The sequence below is a fragment of the Neurospora tetrasperma genome (assembly GCF_000213175.1).
Source record: "Neurospora tetrasperma FGSC 2508 unplaced genomic scaffold NEUTE1scaffold_5, whole genome shotgun sequence".
NCBI classification, from domain to species: domain Eukaryota; kingdom Fungi; phylum Ascomycota; class Sordariomycetes; order Sordariales; family Sordariaceae; genus Neurospora; species Neurospora tetrasperma.
Genome location: NW_009799103.1, coordinates 2,539,375 through 2,559,601, shown reverse-complemented (window position 1 = coordinate 2,559,601; position 20,227 = coordinate 2,539,375). Strand labels below are relative to the sequence as shown.

Below are 20,227 nucleotides of genomic sequence, written 5' to 3'. Positions count from 1 at the left end.
GGACGTTGGTCGCATCCCGTGCGAGACCCGGATTTGGCATCCGCAACATACACTCGCTACACACACCATCACCCATAGAGCACTCTGGAACTGCATATTGCCTGTCCCCAGGGGCGTAAGCCAAGCAAGCTCTTCGAGACCTTCACCCTTGCTTTGTTGAAGTTATGGGTACCCTACCTTACCTTGCTCCGTGCTATTCCATTTTATTATGCGGGTCGCCCTGCCTGGCTGTGCCGAGCTGTCGAGAGATCACGGGCGCTCCCTTCGAGACAAGAGACCTTTTTTCTTGAGACTTGCTTGCTTTCGTATAGGAAGCATTCTCCTCCGTTCTCGACATACCAAGCTTCTCTTTTCTTTAACTTTTTCAGTCATCGCAACCATCGACATCATCAAAGACACCGGACGACACCAATACAATCGCAGCATCCCACGTCTACCTGTGCAAGTAGTGGAAGACTATAGTACACCGAAGCTTCAACTTGGCGCCCCTCCTGACTTGCTAAAGTTCCCCTGCAAACGTCCCCGCAACCCCTCTCTCTCCCTTTCTCTCTTTGCGGCCGTCAGAACGACAAAGCTTGAACCCACTAGGCTACATACCTCTACATACCTTACATTTCTACCACGACACCGGAAGTGGGGGAGCCGCTGCTCACACTACTACTACTACTACTACTACTGTATGCTTTTGGACGGGATTTACTGTTAAAGTTGTCAGACCGGACATTCTGGACATAGTGGGCGGATGTGCTGACGAATACCTACGTTTTCGGGAACTTATACAGTCGCGGCCAAGCCATTGGAGCCATTGTCACCACTGTTGCCCCTGGCCCTATTTACAGAAAAAGACTCCCCCGAAATGCCTACCTTCGGCGCAACGTTTGTCCCTGGAGGCTATGATGACTATTTCATGCCCGAAGTTGTCGCACCAGCCCCGCAACGGTAAGCCACTTTCTTGCCCGCCCTACAAGTGCCTCATCAATTTGACCGCAAATTATCAACTACATACATTTTGCGCCGTCGGGTCCGATCTACATAGTAATATTGGACCGGAGTTGCATGGCTTGCGAAATGACGAATCTGCTACAAGGCTCCGCCAGCAGGTGGAAAAGGGCTGAGTGGAGGGCTGAGCCGCTGAACGGCGAGCGCTGAGAGGCTAACGGACATGTTGCGATATGTTTCTACAGGGTAATGCCAGAGGTGCCTCAGAACATGCAAAAGGACATCCAACGCATGGAACTCGAAGCTCGTGAAGTCGATCCTCAAAACAACAACGGCACCATCGGTAGTGCGAAGAACAGGGACCAACGACAAGACGAAAAGACGTAAGTCTACACCCGACCCTGAATCCCACCGACCAACCTGCCCAGGGGAGGGGATCCATACCGGTACGCTGGCTTCCAGCAGAGGGGGAGTTCCAGGATCCCTCCGTTCGGGTGGGGCGTTTATGCGCGTATGGCACATGTCGATGCGCTGTATACCGCAATCTATAAATGCAAGGTGACCTGCTGCTGACGGCTTGCCCAACCTTGGTGGGCAACAAACAGGTTCAAGCCTTTCCAACAACGCTCCGGCGCCCGGTCATCAGCCATGGACGCTCCCTCGTTCTCCCCTTTCCCCAAGGTCAAGGGCGAGAACATCCCTCCGAGCGACGAGGAGAAGGAAGAGATCCTCTACCAGGCCCGCACCCTGGTCCTTCACTCCAACAATGTCTCGATGCAGGTGACATGGGCGCGCGACTCGTTGATTTGGGTCGACATAGCCCAGGAGGCCGCCGCCAGAGACTGGAAGCGTGACGGGAAGGGAAGGGAACGGCCATCGACGCCTACGACAGAGCACGAATTGCGCGTCGACGCTCTCAACATCATCGAGTACCTGGCAAGCCAAGATCATCCCGAGGCGAACTTTATGAAGGGAAAATGGCTGGAGTTCGGCAAGTTTGGATATCGCGAGAACAAGCGGGAAGCCTACGCCCACTACAAGAGGGCGGCAGAGAACGGATACGGTAGGGCCGAATACCGCATGGGCATGCTCTACGAAAACTCCAACGACATCCCCAACGCCATCAAGCACTACGAGGCCGGCGTGAGGATGAAGGATACCGCCTCCAACTACCGATTAGGCATGATACACCTCATGGGCCAGCACGGCTTCCACAAGGATATTCTGCAGGGCCTCGACATGATCCAGCTTGCAGCCGACACGGCCGATGAGGACTCTCCGCAGGGCGCTTATGTGTACGGCTTGCTTCTTTCCCGAGAGCTTCCCGACATTACCATTCCCGAAGACATTCTCCCGTTTGATTTGGTCGTCGCTCGCCAGTATATCGAGAAGGCGGCATACCTCGGCTTCCCCAAGGCACAGCTAAAGATGGGTCAGGCGTATGAACTCAGTCAGCTCGGGTGCGACTTCAATCCAACCTACTCCCTTCACTACTACGGCCTTGCTGCACGCCAGGGACAAAGCGAAGCTGCGTTGGGTGTTAGCAGGTGGTTTTTGTTCGGCTTCGAGGGTGCCTTTTCCAAAAATGAGGCACTCGCGTATAAGTACGCTCTGGATGCAGCCAACGCCGGCTTAGCGACAGGCGAGTTTGCCATGGGATACTATCATGAAATAGGTATTCATGTACAAAAGAATGTCATCGAGGCACGAAAGTGGTACGAAAAGGCGGCGGAGCATGGAAACAAGGATGCCATGACCAGATTGGATTCACTGAGCCAGTCCAAGACGCTGACGAAGCAGGACCACGAAACAACCACACTTACGCGTATCAAGTCTCAGCACGGCTCGCAGCGCGGCAAGCGCCCTGAGCGGTTCTCAAGAGCCCCGGAAGTGTTGCCTACCCTGAGTGAGGGTGATCCCGGCGACAACGTGCCTCCGGTTCCTGTCAAAGCGTCTCAGGGATCGGCAATCGGCCATGATCAGATTGACTTTCCGGATCCTGCACGAAACGCGAATAGACCGCCTGCCTTTACGGTCAATTTCGATTCGAACCCGAACCTGAACCTGAACCTGACCTTGCGGTCCAAGTCCACGGCACCGTATCCCGAGGACACTAGGCCTCCGCCGCTCAGAGCGCGTACTAACACCGCACCGTATCCGGAAGACGATATGCGTCACCCGTCTCCTCCACCACACATGCAGCAGAACTATCTGTCTGCGAAACCCCTAGCACCTCATTTCAACCCGGGAATCCGCCCGTCATCAAGCTCGGGTGGTCCACATGCCGACCGGCCAATGAGCGCTTTCGGGATCCGGCCTAACTCAGCCAACGGTCCTTCTGCACCACAAGGCCCCGGGCCTCGAGGCCGAGTTCCTCCCGGGGCAGTTGGTGCTTGGGAACCACAGGTCTCACCTGGGTATAGACAACCCAGTCCCGGACCTGGCCCCGGCCCTGGCTCCGGCCCTCGACCTGATTACAGACAAAACAGCTATCGCCCTCCACATGATGTCGGTCCCGGACCCTCGCCACAGCGGATGAGTGGAGGTGCTGGTCCCGGCATTCCGCCCTCCGCTGCACCCATTGGCGATCCCATGAGACAAAGACTACAGAAGCCCAATCCGAATGCTGGCAATTATCCTCCGGCTCAGCAGGTTGGAGGTGCCATGCATAGTCCTCAACAGAGTCCAGGCCTTCCGCCCGTGATGAGTGGTGGCGCGCAACCAGGCTATGGCTCTAGGACAAACAGCAGCAGACCAAACAGCGATGTTTACGGTCATGGGCAGGGTGCTCCTCCTATGCCTGGGCGGTTCCCGACCGGCACTCCGACTCCCGGGAACGGTGGTCCCATGCCAAGGCCAGATAGATTGGACAGTCTAGCTACGGGAGGCAGACCGGGTTCGAATGGAGGCCAAGGTCCATCTGGAGCTGGAATCGGAAGGATAGCAAGCGCACCGCCAGTACAGCAACACCAACCGCCTCACCCACATAGTAAACCTACCCATAGCCCTGGGCCTTCCGCGAGTCCGACGCCGAGTGCAGCCAGTACGACAAGGCTGCCGGGGCACGGGGGCGCTGGTGGGAAATCCAACATTGAGCATCCCGATGGCAAGACTGTCGGAAATGGACCGGCTACTTTTGAGGAGATGGGCATCCCGCAGGGGAAAAACGACAGCGACTGCGTAAGTGCACTTCTCCTGGCTTTTGCTTTCCTCTTTCCTTTTGGACGGATTCTAATAAGGGTTACAAATAGGTTGTGATGTAAGGTCGCGGTGTGCGCGCTTCTCCTACCTTCGCGTCGATAATGCTGGTAGGATCTGATACCCAGCCTGTAGCTCCAGGGTCATTGCTTTGAGTTTGCAGGGAGTTGGCGGAGTTGTGCGTGTATGTTTAAATAGGTGACCTGTTTGCTGGTTTACTTTGGTCAGCTCGGCGAGACTGTTAGATGGGGGGTAGGAGCTGCCGCAACTATGTTCGCGTGAACTCCCAGAAATGAGTTGTAGTCCTCTTCATTCCGGGCACAGTGGGAGAGATACGATAGCAACTTGCAATGAGGAAAAACAAGTACAATTAAGTAACACGACCTGTGCAAGATGGTAACGACGTGTGGGCGCTCTACTGTCGGGACTGATTGCTGAAGGTCTGCATCATGCTTGCTTGCACGGCCTACATAGGAGAAGGCACTGGTCTATATAGTCGAATGCACGCTATGTGCAGTCGAAGGAAGCGATCACGACGATGGCTGACGCACAGGGAGTTCAGGACTACTGAGGAAGTCATTTCCAGGCTCAACAATGGTTGATTGTGTGCCGGGCTGGTACGGAGAGGTGAATATAACGCAGCCGCCCCCCAAGCAAACGGTTTAAATCAATCTATCATCCTGTAAAATCGAGTTCTTTTCGTTACAATCTTTGATCCCCTTCAGATATTTTGCCTACTGTTTGACTGTACATGCTTGGTAGGAACGTTCCGGCTGCCTGGCTGAAGGGAAATCGACATTTCCATCTGATCCATGGCGGCCACTAACAGAGGTAATGGGGCCATTGTTGATGTGATGGCTCGTGGTGTTGAGGCAACTGATCACGGGTCACCCTCAGGTGTATCTTCATAAAAAAAAAAAAAAGGAAAAGAAAAAAAAAAAAAAGAATATCCAGTTGGCCTTTACACAGCATTAACACTGATTTCTCTCAGCTAAATGAAGGCAGCGTGTATTGTACGTCGTTGCTAGCAAAGATTGCAGTCCACTGCATCTCAAGCAGCACCCATCCCAGCAAGCTCGCCGCTTCCCAAAGTTCCCGCTTCGACACCACCGGTGCCCGATGCCTTCGCCCTCCTGCCCTGCCCAAGTTCCGTCATGATCCACTCATACATTGCCCACTGCACAGCATTGACGATGAAAGCCCTGACACTACAGACCGCCAACCCCCTAAAGAACGGCTTGACCCCGCCCTCTCTGTAGGTCAACTTGGCGACTTCCCAAGCTCCCAATGGCCTTTGCTTCCGCCGGCTCGCCGTCCTGTCCAAGAGTGCAGTTTGCTCCCCTTGGGTTTCGATAACACCCGAACCCGAAGCTGGAAGTGGAAGGATCCCCTGAGTCTGAACCCGTGTCTTGATCACGTCCAGGGGGAAAATGCTCGCCCAGGTGATGATTCCCGCCAGTCCACCGCAGAGAAGGACGCGGGCTGCTTCGGAGGTCAAGATACCTCCGGCCTGAGAAGAAGAGAAAGAGGAGGAGGAGGAAGATTCCCCCGAGGAAGAAGAAGAAGAAGAAGAAGAAGAAGAAGAAGAAGAAGAAGAAGAAGAAGAAGAAGAAGAAGCAGCAGCAGCAGCAGCCACCATCCATCTCGAAGTCAACTCATAACTCCAAAAATAGAAACCGTACCCGATACTATCCCTCAGCGCCGTCACCGCCCCGCCAAAGTAAAGGCCTTTGATTCCTTGGGTGCGGAGGACGTGTTTGGTTACTTGCCATGATGATGACCCTTTCTCGGTTCCTACTATTCCTATTCCCCCCCTACTACTACTACTACTACTACCTTGGGTCCCCCTCGATCCTTGCCCCTGCTGCTGCTCCTCTGCAAGTTGAACCCGACACTTGATCAACTCGGTAGGCGTGCTCACCACCCACGTAGCCAACCCGCCTACGGCGCCCGCGATCCAGGTACTCCAGAGGTTGACCCCCGTTTGTAAAGGCAGAGAGGGATCGATTCCGAAAACAAAGTGGTTGATGGCTGATTCGGTTCTGTTGTAGGAGACGAATAAGAGCGCGTTGAGGGCGCCGTAGCCGAGGACCGGGGCAGCAGTGCCCCTGAGGAAGGGCCGGATCCACGAGGTTGTTGCTGGTGTGCCTGAGGTGGGTGGTGCTGCTGCTGCTGCTGCTGCTGCTGCTGGTGACGGGGTTGAGTTTGGGATTGGGGTGGGTAGGGAAGAAGAGGAGGAAGACGACGAGGAAGAGCCGCCGGCTTGGAGGCGGACCTTGAGAATGTCAAGCGGGTTGCCGATGACGATGCCTATGGCGCCGGAGACGTATCCGGCCCAGAAGTCGGCGGACATGGTGCGCTGTGTACCATACCACTGCCGCCGTAGGGCCGAGGTTTAGCCAATCGTGTGTCCTGAAACACTGGGCTCACTGCGCGGACACCTGGCCTGCAGCGCTTCAGCTTCAGTTCCGCGCTCGGGGCTTTGGTCTCTGGCTGTCTGTCTGGGACGGTGGTGATCCGATTGGTTGTCACTCGTCAGAGCACGTCTGCTGTCTCGGACTGGAGTAGGTATTGATTCTTCAACACCAGGAACCAAATCCAACAACCAGATGTTTGAGCGTAAAGTTGGTGATATGGAATGCCGTAAGCACTCCCGTTGGTGTTAGGCCAAACAGGTCCTACCCTAGTAGTGTAGAGATAGCTGGAGAGATGCCGAGGTACCCGTGACGAATTCTGGGCTCGGCCTCCTGTCCGGTCCGGTTGATAAGGTATGTAACAGCTGCGTTCCTTTGACCTGGTCTCCACAAATTAAACTTCGCTGGACCGACTGAACACGACTTGAGATAAAAAATATGAGAGTCTGAGATTCTTTTTTTTTCTTTGTGACCATTTTCACGCCCGGAGATGGAAGGATTCGACACAGTACGTAGCATCGAATAGTGGGTCCCCCGGCGGCGCACACCGACCGTAGGCACCCCCGCCGTTTCCCCGGATTCTCGGGTCTCCACTCTGTGTGACGTTGGTGCGGGATCCGAACCGGGCGGCAGGACGTGCACCAACGGACATGGCGTGGCGCGGCGTAGATGGAGGATTGGGGAGTACCATGTATACCACCAGGAACATACATGCAATAATTGAAAATGTCAATCGGCAATCATCATGTACGAGACGCAGGTACAAGTGTAATTGTATATATGAACCCCTTGGAGACACTCAACATTCGGCTTCCGACCGCCTAACCAGGCGAGTTCCCGCGTTGTTCACATCGCCCCCCCTCCCATCATCCCCTTCACCTTTCTTGCCCCGTCCCTTGTCCATTTTCGCTTCTATCTTTCTTCCTTCCTTCCTTCCTCCCTCATCCTCACTTAATCTCCATCTCCCCAAACCTCCCATGCCCCGTCTCCCTCTCATGCTTCGCCGCATCCTTCGTCCCCTGTCCAATCCATCCACACCCATCCATCTCACACTTGATCACAAAATCCGTCGTGTCCGTATAATAATGCATCCGCTGCAGCTGCTCCGCCAACTTTCTCGCCTTATCCAACACCTCCTCGTCCTCCGTGCTCCACTTCGTCACGTCCACCTCGACGGGATAACTCAGATCCATGGCAAAGGCGATGCGGTCATAGTGGATGCCCGAGTAGAGAATCAGGATTCTCAGGCTCTTGCCCTCGCCGAACCGGTCAACTCGGAGGGACTTAACGTCGATAGATGAAATTTCAATGTTGTAAATGTCCGAGAGGATGGACAACTCGATGGCGCCGCCCCAGACGTCTGACTGCAGCATGCGGGAAGCGTAGACCGAAGGCGGGGAGCCAAGGATCGCGGCGGTGTACTCGGTGGGGTGGGAGAGGATGTAGTCGGATACTTGGCGACGGAGGACGGCGGACGGGTTGGCGATAGAGAGGGCGCCGCCTACTGCTGTGACTGTTATTGTTGTCAGAGGTGAGAAAGTGAGTGAGCGAGTGAGTGAGTGAATGAGTGAGTGCGCGCGTGAGGGGGCGGGCGGGCGGTTGTAAGATGGGTTATGAATGGGTGTGAAGGGTGTGAAGGGTGGTGAAACTTACACATGCAGCTGTTGTCATCGGGCATTACGCGGAGGACTGTGTTGTGCAGGGCGGGTTTCCAAGTTAGGATACACTCATCGCATGTTATACGATATGGTAACCAAAATTTGCTTGTAGAGTGAGCGCTCACCAAGATATCCGCCTCTTTCAGGCCACTCAATGGACGTCTCGTCCGGCTCGATGCCCTTTGGTGTAAACTTGGGCTTTTCTGGCTCTGCCGCAGGTAATGAAGCAGCGCTTTCCAGAGGAGCCACGACAATTGTCTCTCCGCGCAGCTTGAGGTCCTTGAGCGGGGTGACTTTCTGCGCTTCATCGCTGATATCGAGATCTTTTAGGGGGTAGCCATATTTCAACGAGAACTTGTCGATCTTGGTGGCCGTCCTTATCTGTACCACCAGGTCTTCCAAGATGGACTCGTCGTCGACTTCGAGGCGGGTTTGGCCGCTGGGGGTCCTGAGGCGTAACTGAATTTGCGGCATTGGTCTCGCTTAGCGTTGGTGATGGTGTGCTAGTGTTGACAACAGTATACTTTGAGGATAGGTGATACGGTCAATGTCCTGGATAGAGCTTCGCCGTGAGATTGGATGATATGGTGGATGATTTATCTAGGTTTGGGTGAAAGTCGAGAGTTATATTCAAAGCTGGCCAACTAGGGAGACGCAAGTGCAGAGTGCATTTGGTGGGTATATAAGAGCTTCAGACGGATTCTTGTCCTGGTTTGAATGATATGGTACCTTTATGCGCCGAAGTGAACGGAAGGAGGGCTGTACCGGCGGTGTGGTGCTCTGTCTGCGCAAGTTAGGATGGATGGTAAGCTCTTCCTTGTAACTACGGTTTCCCAAGACTCAAGGTGTACCTTTCCAAGAGAAAGGTTATGGGTCTTTTAGTAGTCAAGTGGAGGAGGTGGACAAACCAGGGGTCAAGGTACAAGCGGAACAAGCGCGGCCAGATCGAAGTATGTATGTCACGATGTCAACCAAGATGGGACGAGAGCAAGCTGCAAACTCAAACTGCCCAGGTGGTTGGTTCGTCCAACAATTAGTTTGATAGAGTCCAGGTGACAAGATTGATGTTGTTGATGAGGTGTCATTCTTACAGCTTACGGTACTAGTAGTGTATCAATAAGGGGGTTACCTAGATGTACAATGCGGGAACCGTTCAAGCTGACGGGGGGAGGATTCCCACAACGAACGGGGCGTGAAACGTCACTGTGGGTTGGCGACATCATTAGCGCCCATGCCCGTAGAGGTACGTGACACTTTGACCTGTAGTGTATGGCACAACAGAAACACCACGCGGTCCGGTTTCTCTTTTTCGGACTGCCATGTTATGTCAAGACAATCTGGAATGTACAACGGATAACACACGTACGTAGTATACCTCTAGTTACTACCTTTATACAGTAACATCCTCAGAGACAGAGGAGCCCTAATGTATCTGTCTCGTGTACCTACCTCTACCTACCTACGTATAGAGGCCTAGGTAGTCTCTTCAACATGTAATGTAATGTAACAGGCAGTCCAGGCCTTTAAGCCCCGCCCGTTGAGCAAGGCGCTAAGCAGCTGCTCTGCCCACCGGGGCTCACCCGTCGCGGGGCTCGGGGCCGCAGTGGATCGGCCCTTCCGGCAATCACGCACGGTCCAACCCACACAGCATGGAACCTTAGCTAAGTACATACTGTAACAGATGGTCAGGGGTCATGCATTCGTGGCAGGCGATCAACTGAACCCGTTACTGTCAACCTACCTAGCCTAAGCAACTAGCGAGGGTTTGGCGCGTCTAATAGCACGTTTAAGACGTTAAGGTGCGCTTAAGGTGGACTCCCAAGGGAACTGAAGTGCTGGAGGCGACGGACAAGCGACCCAACCAGTCACTGCCAATGCAGCAATCGACACCAATTGGACCCTCGTCTTGGTTTCGCGTGTTTCCCCAGGAAGAGCTAGCCATCACTACACTACACTACACTACTTTCTACACGAGGTATCCTTGGTGGGCATCTTTTAGGAGATCGTCGTCCTCTTTCTGCCATCGACGCACACAGACTGACTCGCGGCCCCGGCAACGGTACCCCAATCAACACCCACCAAGAACAACAGAGCCAACACGCCAACCAACTACTTATTCTACTACTACTGCTACCTTAGACATAGGGTGTGGCTTGGCTCCAGCAGCGGGCGTCTGAACCTGTGTCTGTGTCTGTGTTCTGGACTGCGCGTGGAGAACTGTGGATGTGTGAGGGAGAGGCACCTGCTGCTGCTGCTGCCGCTGCGTGTTTGGTTTGTCTGGCGGAAACACCTTGGAGAAACACAGACAAACCGACCGGGGAGAGGAGTCTAGGAGTCCACCCTTGCGCTACCGTCCCAGCTCTCTACACTACAATCTGCCCTCCCGTTACCACATCCCCGTAGCTTGCGTACCTACACTAGCTTGCGTAGCCGCGATGCCCACTTTGCGCGAGCGCCCCAGCAGAGGCGACTCCTCCCTCGCCAAGAGGAACACCACTTCTTCAGCTGCTGCCCCGACCAGGACAACCGCCAGAACCACCCCCAGAACCACGCGACGACAGTCCAGCAACACCAACAGCAATATTATGGCAGCTGCCCCGGCCCGTGACGCGATCGAGGTACGCGAGTCCATCGAGGCCAAGGGCGACGTCGATGACGATGTAGACATGGAGGATGCCGATGCGAAAGACGACGAGCCACGCAAACCCACCGACAAAGACCAAGAGGCGGACATGGCCGATGACCGAGAAGACGACGAGGACGAGGACCACGATCAGGACGAAGAAGACGAAGAAGAGAGTGATTCTGCCAAGGATCTCTTACAGCTAATCAGAGACACGTCCGAGTACCTGTGTCGGTACACCGTCAAGGTGGATGGAGAGTCAGTCACCCTCTGCCCCCTGCGCTCAGGTACTCATGCTGTGCCTCGCGAACCTGTCGGCACGCTAACCATCTTGTCTGTAGGGACTACGAGATTGCCTCTGGCTTCCAGAGGTTAGTCAACAAGCGGAGTCTTCCCGATTACTTTGAGGTTATCAAGACCCCCATGGCCTTCAGCACCATCAGGGTAGGTTGACATGTTTTGCTGCCCTGCACTCATGAAGCCAGAGCTGACCATGTTTCTTCGCAATACTGCAGGGCAAGCTGGGCAAAAAGAGCTACACAAGCTTCAACGAATTCGTTCAAGACGTGACGCGCATATGCCATAACGCACAAGTATACAATAGACCCTCCGCCCCGATCTTCTCCGATGCCGGTCGGTTGCTCGAGGTTTTCAAAGAAAAGCTTGCCGAACTCGTCCAGAAGGGGGACATTACCGAAAAAGACGCCGAGATCCCCGACTACGGTCCGTTACCCGAGTTTGAAGATTCGCCAACCCCCGAAGAGGAAGAGGATGAGGAAGAGGAGGAAGAGGAGGAGGAGGAATCAGAATCGGATGACTCGGATGCTGTCGACTCGGATGGGCGGCGCCGGCGTGGACGGAGACGCGGTGGCCGGTCTCGAAGAAGGAAACAAGATGACGACGATGATGAGGCCCAAAAGAAGCACACGAGACCCCTCAAGGTCCTCACGCCGCAAGAGGCCAGGATACAGGCCCTACTCAAGGGGCTGCGGAAATTCAAAAACGAAAATGGCCATGTGCGCATCAATCACTTTCAGAGGCTCCCTGACAAGTCAGAAAGCCCGGGCTACTACGCCGCCGTGCGCAACCCGATTGCGTTGGATATGATCATCAGGAAGCACAAGCGTAAAAAGTACCAAAATCTCGACCAAGTCCTCCAGGACCTGGAACTCATGTTTGAGAATGCGAAGCTCTTCCACGAACAGGGGAGTGAAGAGTATGAAGATGCGCTTGAACTACAAAAAGAGGCACGCGCCCTCACGGAGCAGGAAAAGGCCAAGCCCGACGATGACTTTCGCGACGCAGATGGAAAGCTGCCCTTGGACAGCATTGAGCACGGAGGCGAGCTGTGGCGAGTGGGTATGTGTTTATGCATCCGGGCCCCAAGGAAAAGCGCCAACGCCAACCATGTTGAGTTCAGATGACTGACTGTGACTATAGGTGATTGGGTTCACATCCGTAACCCTAACGATCTTTCCAAGCCCATAGTCGCGCAGATCTACCGCATGTGGTCGGACAAGTCTGGCCAGAAGTGGGTGAATGCCTGCTGGTTCTATCGCCCAGAACAGACGGTCCATCGCTATGACAAGTTCTTTTACGAGAACGAGGTGGTCAAGACAGGCCAGTATCGCGACCACCGGATCGAAGAAGTTGAGGACCGATGCTTCGTGATGTTCATTACCCGCTACCCCAAGGGCCGCCCTCGCGGATTGCCATATAACAAAATGGTGTACGTCTGCGAGGCACGGTACAACGAAGAGAAATGCAAGTTCAACAAGGTTAAGACGTGGTCCAGCTGTCTGCCCGAAGAGGTTCGCGACCAGGACTATGAGATGGATCTCTGGCCCGTGCCGCGCACCATGAGGAAGATCCCCAGTCCCATCAAGCATCTGCTGCAAGCCGACGCCAAAGAGACGGACGACTTGCCGAAACCGACGTGGAGGAGCCCGAATGCGCCTCCCCTCATTGGGGCGGTCCATCGTCGCCCTCGCGAGCCCAATGTAAGCGAAGCTGATTTCCTTGAGCGTCATTCTCTGAATTATTTTCTGTTGCGAGGTGGTTGCCAGGCCCATAGGAGCTGCTCCCTCCAGAGAGGAGCAGGAGAGCAAACAAAGTGGCTCTCAATGCGTGCTTTTGAGAATTTTCCCAACCCCACATTCATCCATCCCATTCACCTTTTCCTCGGTGCTTCTTCCTGGTTCTGTCATCCCGTCCTTTGTGTTTGATTTCACTCCTCGTTCGCAGCCTCACTCTTCACGACTCGACCTATCCCGCTCTCCCACGCCCGGGTCATCCCTCGTTTCGTTTCCGTTTGAGACCGAGGCTAGTGCCAGAGTCAACCTGTCAGTGCCTCCTCCCTTGTACAGGTTTTTTTTTTTTTTTTTTTTTTTCTTCTTCTTTTTTTCCCCCCTCTTTCAACATTGTTTGAGTCTCACTTTTCTCCCCTCCTGCCACTTCCTCTACTATCCCTTGAACTGGGTTGCCCTCTTTCAGTTCTCTTTCACTCATCCTTGTCAATTTTTTTTCTCGTTCCCATTGCCTCTTGCCGCGCCATCGATTCTCGGCACACACAAGTCTCCCTGCGCACTTCCGTCAAACCTTCTTTGCATTAGACAAAAGCTTGTCACACCTCCCTGCTCCTCCTCTACCTCAGTGTGGGACAGACTAGAAAGAAACTAGCGTTGGAAAAGAGGCGTGTGAAGTAGTAAGCTGACGACAGATCTTTCGAACAAGGAGTCGCCTCCGCCAGAAGCTCACCCAATATTTATCGCGCCTGTGCCGCTGGCTATTGGTCCTGGTCCTGGCTCCGGATCATCGCACCGTCAGTCCTTCTCTGGTGGTGTTCCAGGAACACCAACATTCCATCCATCTGTCGCTCCCGCGCCTGGACCTGGTGGACACGTCGCGTTTGGAGGTCAACACTACGTGCAGCATTTCGCACCACGGCAACAGCAGCAGCAGCAGCAGCAGCAGCCGCCGCCACCCCAGGGTCACGGCATCGCTCCTCACATCGTCCAGATTCACGGTCATCCGCAGTCGCACCCGCCGCCGCCGATCCATCAGTATCAACCGCAGCTGCAACCACATCCCCATCAGGGTCTCCATCAGCAGCCACTAGGACCCCAGCACCAGCACCAGCCAATGCCCGGCATGCCCATGCACGTGCAGCCCCATCATCCCGGGATGCCCCCGATGCAGCCAAGCCCCCATCATTACCCACATCAGCAGCCTCCTTCTTACTCGCACCAACAACCTCCTCCGTACCACGGTCCCGGGCCACAACACGTCCCAATTCCTCAGCCTCCACACCAGCCGCCGCCGCCGCCGCCGCAGCAGCAGCAGCAACAACATCTTCAACAACAACAACTTCACCAGCCCTACCAGCAAATTCAATACATTCACCACGGCCCCCCGACCACACAAAGCCAGCTCGCTCCGGCGCCGCCTCCCGGGCCCCAGTACGACCCCCATCACCCACATTCCAGGCCGGTGCACGCGCACCCGCCGCCACCACCACCACCACCACAACAACAGCCCTTTGGAGTCGGCCCACCGCACCACCCTGGTGTACCCATAGGCTTGCCGGCAGTGCATCACTCCCATTCTCATCCGCAGCCGTCGCCAATAGCGCCCAACTTCCCCACGCCCAACAGGCACCACCAGCCACCTCCGATGGGAACTCCCATGCAGCAGCACCCGCCAACCATGCCACAGCAGCTCGCCCCAGGTCCGGCCGCTGGTAATGCGTACAACGCGCCGCGTGCCCCCGAGGTCTACACCCTTGCCGAGAACATCGACAGTGAGATCCCGGAGGAGGTGAAGAAGCAATTTCAGACGGACGACCAAGGACGTGTCCTCTTTTTCACCGCGCCGCCCCTTAACCGAGCTTCTGTTCGCAATGGTGGCGTGGCGGAGCAGTACGCTGGATTGGGTCACAGTGTTCACTGGGAGAGCATCAAAGCTCGCAAGGAGGAGCGGAGGCGCAAGAGGAAGGAACGGGATGAGGCGCTGCAGGAAGAGGCAAACAAGCGCAAAGCTGCCAAAACCGCCGAGGCAAAGGCGAATGGCGAGGGGAATGAGCACAAAAAGGCACTGAGTCTGCTGGAGGAGGGCATCCTGCAGTGGTGCGAGCAGATGCAGAAGGGGACGAGGCATTTGGAGGAATTGCTAGGGGGCAGAGACGAGTGGGAAGAGATGATGAGGCAAAGTAAGGAGGAGAACAAGGGGCTAACGGAGGCGGAGATTAGGAAGAAGAGTTTAAGGTGGTGGCTTGAAGATCAGATCAAGAAGGGCTTGGTTACGGAGGAGGAAAGGAAACAGTTGGAGGAGGCTTTTCTGGCCGATGCAAAGGGTTTGACGAGCGTCAAGGCGACGGGGTTGAAGGCTTAGAAACCTTTGAATCCCAAGCCAAGTTGAGGTTGAGGTCACTTGTAGCAAAGGAACGGAGTAGGTTTGCCGTACTGGAAGCGTTCAAGATGGATGGGTTTTTGGTTGGGACGGCGCCGTCTACTTGGGTTAGCCCTGAAGTCTCCTCTGTCAGTACTACTCAGTAGAGGATATCTTGGCCATCACATGGTTTCATTTTTAGCCACTGTTCTGCATGTTGTTTTCTGTTGGGAATCAAAAAGAATATACGGAACTCGGATGTTTGGCAGAGGGAGTTGCCTGGTTAGAGCTGCTGAATATGCTGGGGAGTATATCGTTAATTCCAATTTCCAAACTAGCTGATGGATCTTTGTCGGCTTTCTATCTTCAAGTTCCGAAGGTTGACACATCACACGGTGTTTTCGTTCAAAAGGGGCAAAGTTGGGCCGGGTGATGGGCTGTTTGAAACAAGTTTTTCACTATGGAGTATCACCAAAAAGCATAGGTATTTTCCCCAGTGTCAATGAGGATGTTGATGTTTGCCGAGTTACTGCATTGTCTCCCAACGATTAACAAGGCAGCATAGGTAGGTAATCAGGACACAGCGGGGCCCTTTCGAACCTTGATCAAGCTGATAAGGATAAATCAATCCAAGCAGCAAAACAAAAGCGTCGTGAATGACCATTAAAGGTTCCTCCTAGATAAACCTTGACAGCTTGATTAGTTACAGATTGCCCGGTTACGGTAGTATAGTGTACTTAGCACTCCCCGTATGTAGGTATCCAGTCTCAGCGATCTGATCCAGTCATGCCCAGTATCGTTGGGGCGATCTTACTGTGTACTGTACTATGTAAGTACTGCGTGTGCCTGGGACAGGGTAGCTTGTGAGACAGCCTAGACAGCGATTTATAGTGCAATGGACCCCTTCTGCCGACTCCGCGGGAGGCCATAATGAAGTTGAATTCTTCTGAGGGGCAAAGGTTCCCTTGGCAAGCAGATCTGGGTTCACAGGGAATTATAACAATTGAATCATGACACTTGGACCGAGGCCGACCATGTTCAGCTTTTGGATGTACTGCGTATATACCTGTCAACGTGCGAGTGTCTACACTACAGGGGCTTTTGAGGCTCTGCGGCCTGCAGCGAGCTTGGGCTTGAAAAAGGGTGCAATGGATCGAGAGAACTATCTTCCAATCAGTTGGCCAGACACTCTCGTCATCAACCTCGACGGTCCGCTTTGGAAGCAAACGGCCAAGAGCTCACACGTCTGCCAGCTGGTGCCGGAGCCAGCTTCCGTCTGGCCCGATCCCCGGCCGGCTGGGCCTCTTGCTGTTGGGGGTCCACCCACTCATTCACTGCCACTGTATCACCGACGGGACCTAACTCAAGAGTCACCACCAATAATTTGCCCCCCCTCTTCCATTCCCCTCCTTACTGCACCATCTTTGCCGCCCCGGGATATTTGGAGAACGAGTCTTCAACCGAGTCAGTCTTCCTGAAGCGAACTTCCCAATCCCCATCGAATTTCTGGTGACTGAAAACTCACACAATCTCAGATATCTTTCGGCAAGCAAGTCAAGCACTGCAAGCAAGCATTCGTCCTTTTGTCACTCACTCACTCACGCACGCTACGCCACGCACGCCGCGGCTTGCCTCACTGGTGTCTTTCCCATCTTGCATTACGTACCGTCAATCGAGCCTGCGCCCGCACCCACCACTGCAGCTGCTCTCGCCTTCCTGTCGTCGTCCTTTCTCAACTTCATCTCACCTTTTCCAGTCGCGCGCGCGTCGACTCTTTTGGAATCCAAGTCTGGGACTCACAACTATACAAATACAGACTTCCAGCCTCACTACCGACTGCTTTCCTCCTTGTTTCTTATGCGCTGCATTGCTGGTGTTCATTAGGTAGACACCTAGGTCGCACGCACTCTCTTTTCCTGATAGCATGGGCGGTGCCTTTACAATGCTTTTTGTTCTTCAGCATCCTTCTCCTACCCTCGATCACCTTTCTCTGCTTTAGAACAGAGCCCGACCGACCACCGTGATTTGTCTAGTTGTCCACCGATCCGCCGGATAACCCCCCCGACAAGAAGCCGGGTCATCTGGCCCTACCCATTCGACCTCATCATTCAGTTTCCTCTTTGGGTGTGCTCGCGTCGTCAGTCCACCAAAGGCTATCCTTACCATATCTTCCAGCATTTCAACAATAATTCGCGTCTCACCGCGCCACATCAGCCAAACTGGGTCTCAGCCAATCATGGCGACTTCGTTCTTTGGCCGCAACGAGCCTGAGGGCCGACGGCTCGGCTCCGATCTTTCTCTGATCGGCAAATGGGGAGAATCATATACTCAGCGTATTTCTGCTCACGCAGTTCCCGTCGCTCGACTCTCGCTAGCAGATCAAGAAACTTTGTTCTCCAAGACAAAGTGCGAGTTCCGCATCTGCGAGCAGCCCGACATGACTGCCAAACTCGAGGCTATCCCCTACTCGACGGTTTTGGAGCCTACCAACTGGGACGATTTCCAGAAGACGGCCGATCCTGAAGTAGTGGCCATGATGTCCCATCCTAACTACGCCAAGCTCGTACGCATGCAGAATGAAGTGAGCAAGCTTGTGGATGACTCTGAACCCGAAGCCGCCCGCAGATACTGGGCTGTCCGTAACAAGGCTTCAAGCGCCGGTTGCGACACCAAGATTGCGGACGCATACGCCCAGCAGGCCGCTAACGATTACATTGAGAGAGTCGGCCATGATCTCAAACGGAAGTGGAGGGAACAAAAACGGGCCGATCAGCGTGGGAGCGCTCCATCTCCCAAGGCCACCAAGCAGTCTGAGAAAACTGCGAGATGCCCGATGAGTGCCGATGACATTGAGGCTGCCATGATTCAGGCGATCAAGGAATCCAACCACGCTTCTGCGAGCACGAAGTCGCGCAAGAAGGATCTCAAGATCGATCCACGAGCGACAGCAACTGTCAAAGACCAAGGATTTCCCACTCCTACGACGAGCCCTACACATGGCAGTGACACTTCCGCCCGCTCCGCCCGCTCTTTTCTATCGGCGAGCCCGCGATCCTCCCACTCCACCCCTTCACCCACGCTTCTCCCGAAACCGGCAATAACCATCTTGAAGAGACCACAGCCGAGATCTGAAACCAAAGCTATGGATATCGGCGGGAACACTGCATCACCTATCCCGCTGGCTGCGGTCAACACACCCAATTCTGCACCTCTACCAGTCATGGGAAACACGGCTGGATTTACATACGTAAATTTTAACGGGCCCTTCAGCGGAACGCAGCACTTGTCTGGTCCTGGTAACCCGGCACAGCTTGCCAACCCTTATCCAATCATCTACGCGAACAACGTCTATTATGGGCCTGTCGGTAATGGCCACGTGACGGCCAACTACACCTTCCCATGGGCATCGCTTTCCACTCCCATCGTTGCCAAGCTCGAAGAAAATCGCACCGATAGTCCGAGGACCGCAATCAGACAACCCAAGGGGTCAGCTGAGGCAGCGGTTGATACCATAGCTCAACGCCCACAGAATCAGTGCCAGATGGCCAAGTCTCAGCCGTACAGTAGCATCACTTGTTACGAGGTGAAACATCCTCTCCTCGGCACTGTTGACATTCATCCGGCTTACTGGACAACCAAGGAAGACAAGGCTCGTCTTCTGTTCGACAAGCTCTTGGGTCTGAGGGCCAAAGATAAGGAGGTCCAAAAGGAACATGCGTCTGGAACAAACGCAGTCCGATCCAAGACCGTCCATATCTTTGTCGATCTGTCCAACATCGTCATTGGCTTCTACGACACCATGAAGAAGAGCCGTGGCTTTTCGCCACAGAAGCGGCTTAAGGTGCCATTCTCGTTCAAGAACTTTGATACCATCCTCACTCGTGGCCGAAAGGTTGAGAAGAGGGTCGTTGCAGGTTCTGTGAGTAATCACAGCTACAGGCGTCCAGACTACATGACGGAAGCCGCGGGGCTCAAATACGAGATGTGCATTCTCTCACGTGTTACGAAGCCGTCTTCTCTGGATCTGAGCAAGAAATCTAAGAAGTATGGTCGCCGCTCTGAAGGTTCAGGAGAGGGCCCTGAAACGCGCAGTGAACAGTGCGTTGATGAATTACTCCACCTGAAGATTCTACAGAGCGCTCTGGACGTTCCGAATCCCGGTACCATGGTTCTCGCTACAGGTGATGCGGCGTGCGCCGAGTATTCGGACGGTTTCAAGAAGAACACCGAGCGGGCACTAGCTCGTGGCTGGAAGATCGAGCTTTACGGCTGGAAAAACAACATTGCGAAAGATTGGCGGGACCCGGAGTTCACCTCCAGATGGGGTTCTCGATTTAGAATCATCGAGCTTGACGACTTCTGTGAAGAGCTTTTGGACCTCACCGTTGAGTCGTTGTGGGCAAAGTCGCAGTAAAGGAGTCTGGAAATTTGACTGGGCTTTTGGGAATTCTTGTCAATAATGACAAGGAAGCGTTGAACGCTTGTCGCTACCGGTTTTTTCGACACCGGATCTGCATACTTGCATTTCACTTGTAGTTGCATCTGCTACAAGATCTCGTCACTGCTCGAGTCGTTGAGCTATCAGACTCACTTCTCATCTTCCTTTTCATCCTTCGTTTTCTATCATCGCGGCATCGTCTCCGGTTCTCATTCGGCGCATTTACCAGCGGTCACTGAGACACTACGTTTTCGGCTTATTTTTTTCCCATACAGCTGCATTTTGTTCACTCCATCACCATGTTGTTTACCATGTAAATGGTATAATGGCGGATGGTGTAACCTCAGCATTGTTTCTTCTCATACTCTTTCTTTTGATACCGTTCGAACAACTCACATCAACAAGCACCAGACACAACAGGAAGCGATTTCGCAGATCGCATTCTACACCAATGCTGCCTCTGAGCAGCTGCATCGCAATCGAAAGCTTCTCTGGAACGAGAAGCGCAGAGAGTCATATTTGACTTGACTGGGCCAACACACTGGCATGGATATGGACGCATCCTCTTTGA

The 20,227-nt window shown here is 54.1% G+C and overlaps 5 protein-coding genes across 5 annotated transcripts; 3 read left to right on the top strand and 2 right to left on the bottom strand.

Moving 5' to 3' along the window:
• Positions 1 to 856: 856 nt before the first annotated feature.
• Positions 857 to 4,593, top strand: NEUTE1DRAFT_148089 (uncharacterized protein; the record flags this gene model as incomplete). The annotated part of the gene is made up of 4 exons (XM_009855118.1): positions 857 to 939; positions 1,185 to 1,322; positions 1,545 to 4,119; positions 4,191 to 4,593. The coding sequence occupies 4 exons, from the start codon at positions 857 to 859 to the stop codon at positions 4,200 to 4,202; spliced, it is 2,808 nt and encodes a 935-aa protein (XP_009853420.1).
• A 528-nt stretch (positions 4,594 to 5,121) lies between these two features.
• On the bottom strand, positions 5,122 to 6,490 carry NEUTE1DRAFT_148088 (uncharacterized protein; the record flags this gene model as incomplete). The annotated part of the gene is made up of 1 exon (XM_009855117.1): positions 5,122 to 6,490. The coding sequence occupies one exon, from the start codon at positions 6,488 to 6,490 to the stop codon at positions 5,189 to 5,191; it is 1,302 nt and encodes a 433-aa protein (XP_009853419.1).
• Positions 6,491 to 7,306: 816 nt separating this feature from the next.
• Positions 7,307 to 8,968, bottom strand: NEUTE1DRAFT_67407 (uncharacterized protein; the record flags this gene model as incomplete). Its single annotated transcript, XM_009855116.1, has 3 exons — positions 7,307 to 8,064; positions 8,205 to 8,240; positions 8,335 to 8,968. 3 exons carry the CDS (start codon positions 8,681 to 8,683, stop codon positions 7,499 to 7,501), a joined length of 951 nt encoding a protein of 316 aa, XP_009853418.1.
• NEUTE1DRAFT_131320 (uncharacterized protein) lies at positions 8,943 to 15,471 on the top strand (the record flags this gene model as incomplete). Its single annotated transcript, XM_009855115.1, has 12 exons — positions 8,943 to 9,014; positions 9,048 to 9,159; positions 9,303 to 9,452; positions 9,491 to 9,571; positions 10,001 to 10,193; positions 10,355 to 10,434; positions 10,640 to 11,090; positions 11,174 to 11,276; positions 11,348 to 12,191; positions 12,273 to 12,832; positions 13,077 to 13,174; positions 13,538 to 15,471. 12 exons carry the CDS (start codon positions 8,943 to 8,945, stop codon positions 15,219 to 15,221), a joined length of 4,428 nt encoding a protein of 1,475 aa, XP_009853417.1.
• A 1,983-nt stretch (positions 15,472 to 17,454) lies between these two features.
• On the top strand, positions 17,455 to 19,632 carry NEUTE1DRAFT_148085 (uncharacterized protein; the record flags this gene model as incomplete). Its single annotated transcript, XM_009855114.1, has 1 exon — positions 17,455 to 19,632. The coding sequence occupies one exon, from the start codon at positions 17,455 to 17,457 to the stop codon at positions 19,630 to 19,632; it is 2,178 nt and encodes a 725-aa protein (XP_009853416.1).
• Positions 19,633 to 20,227: the final 595 nt, after the last annotated feature.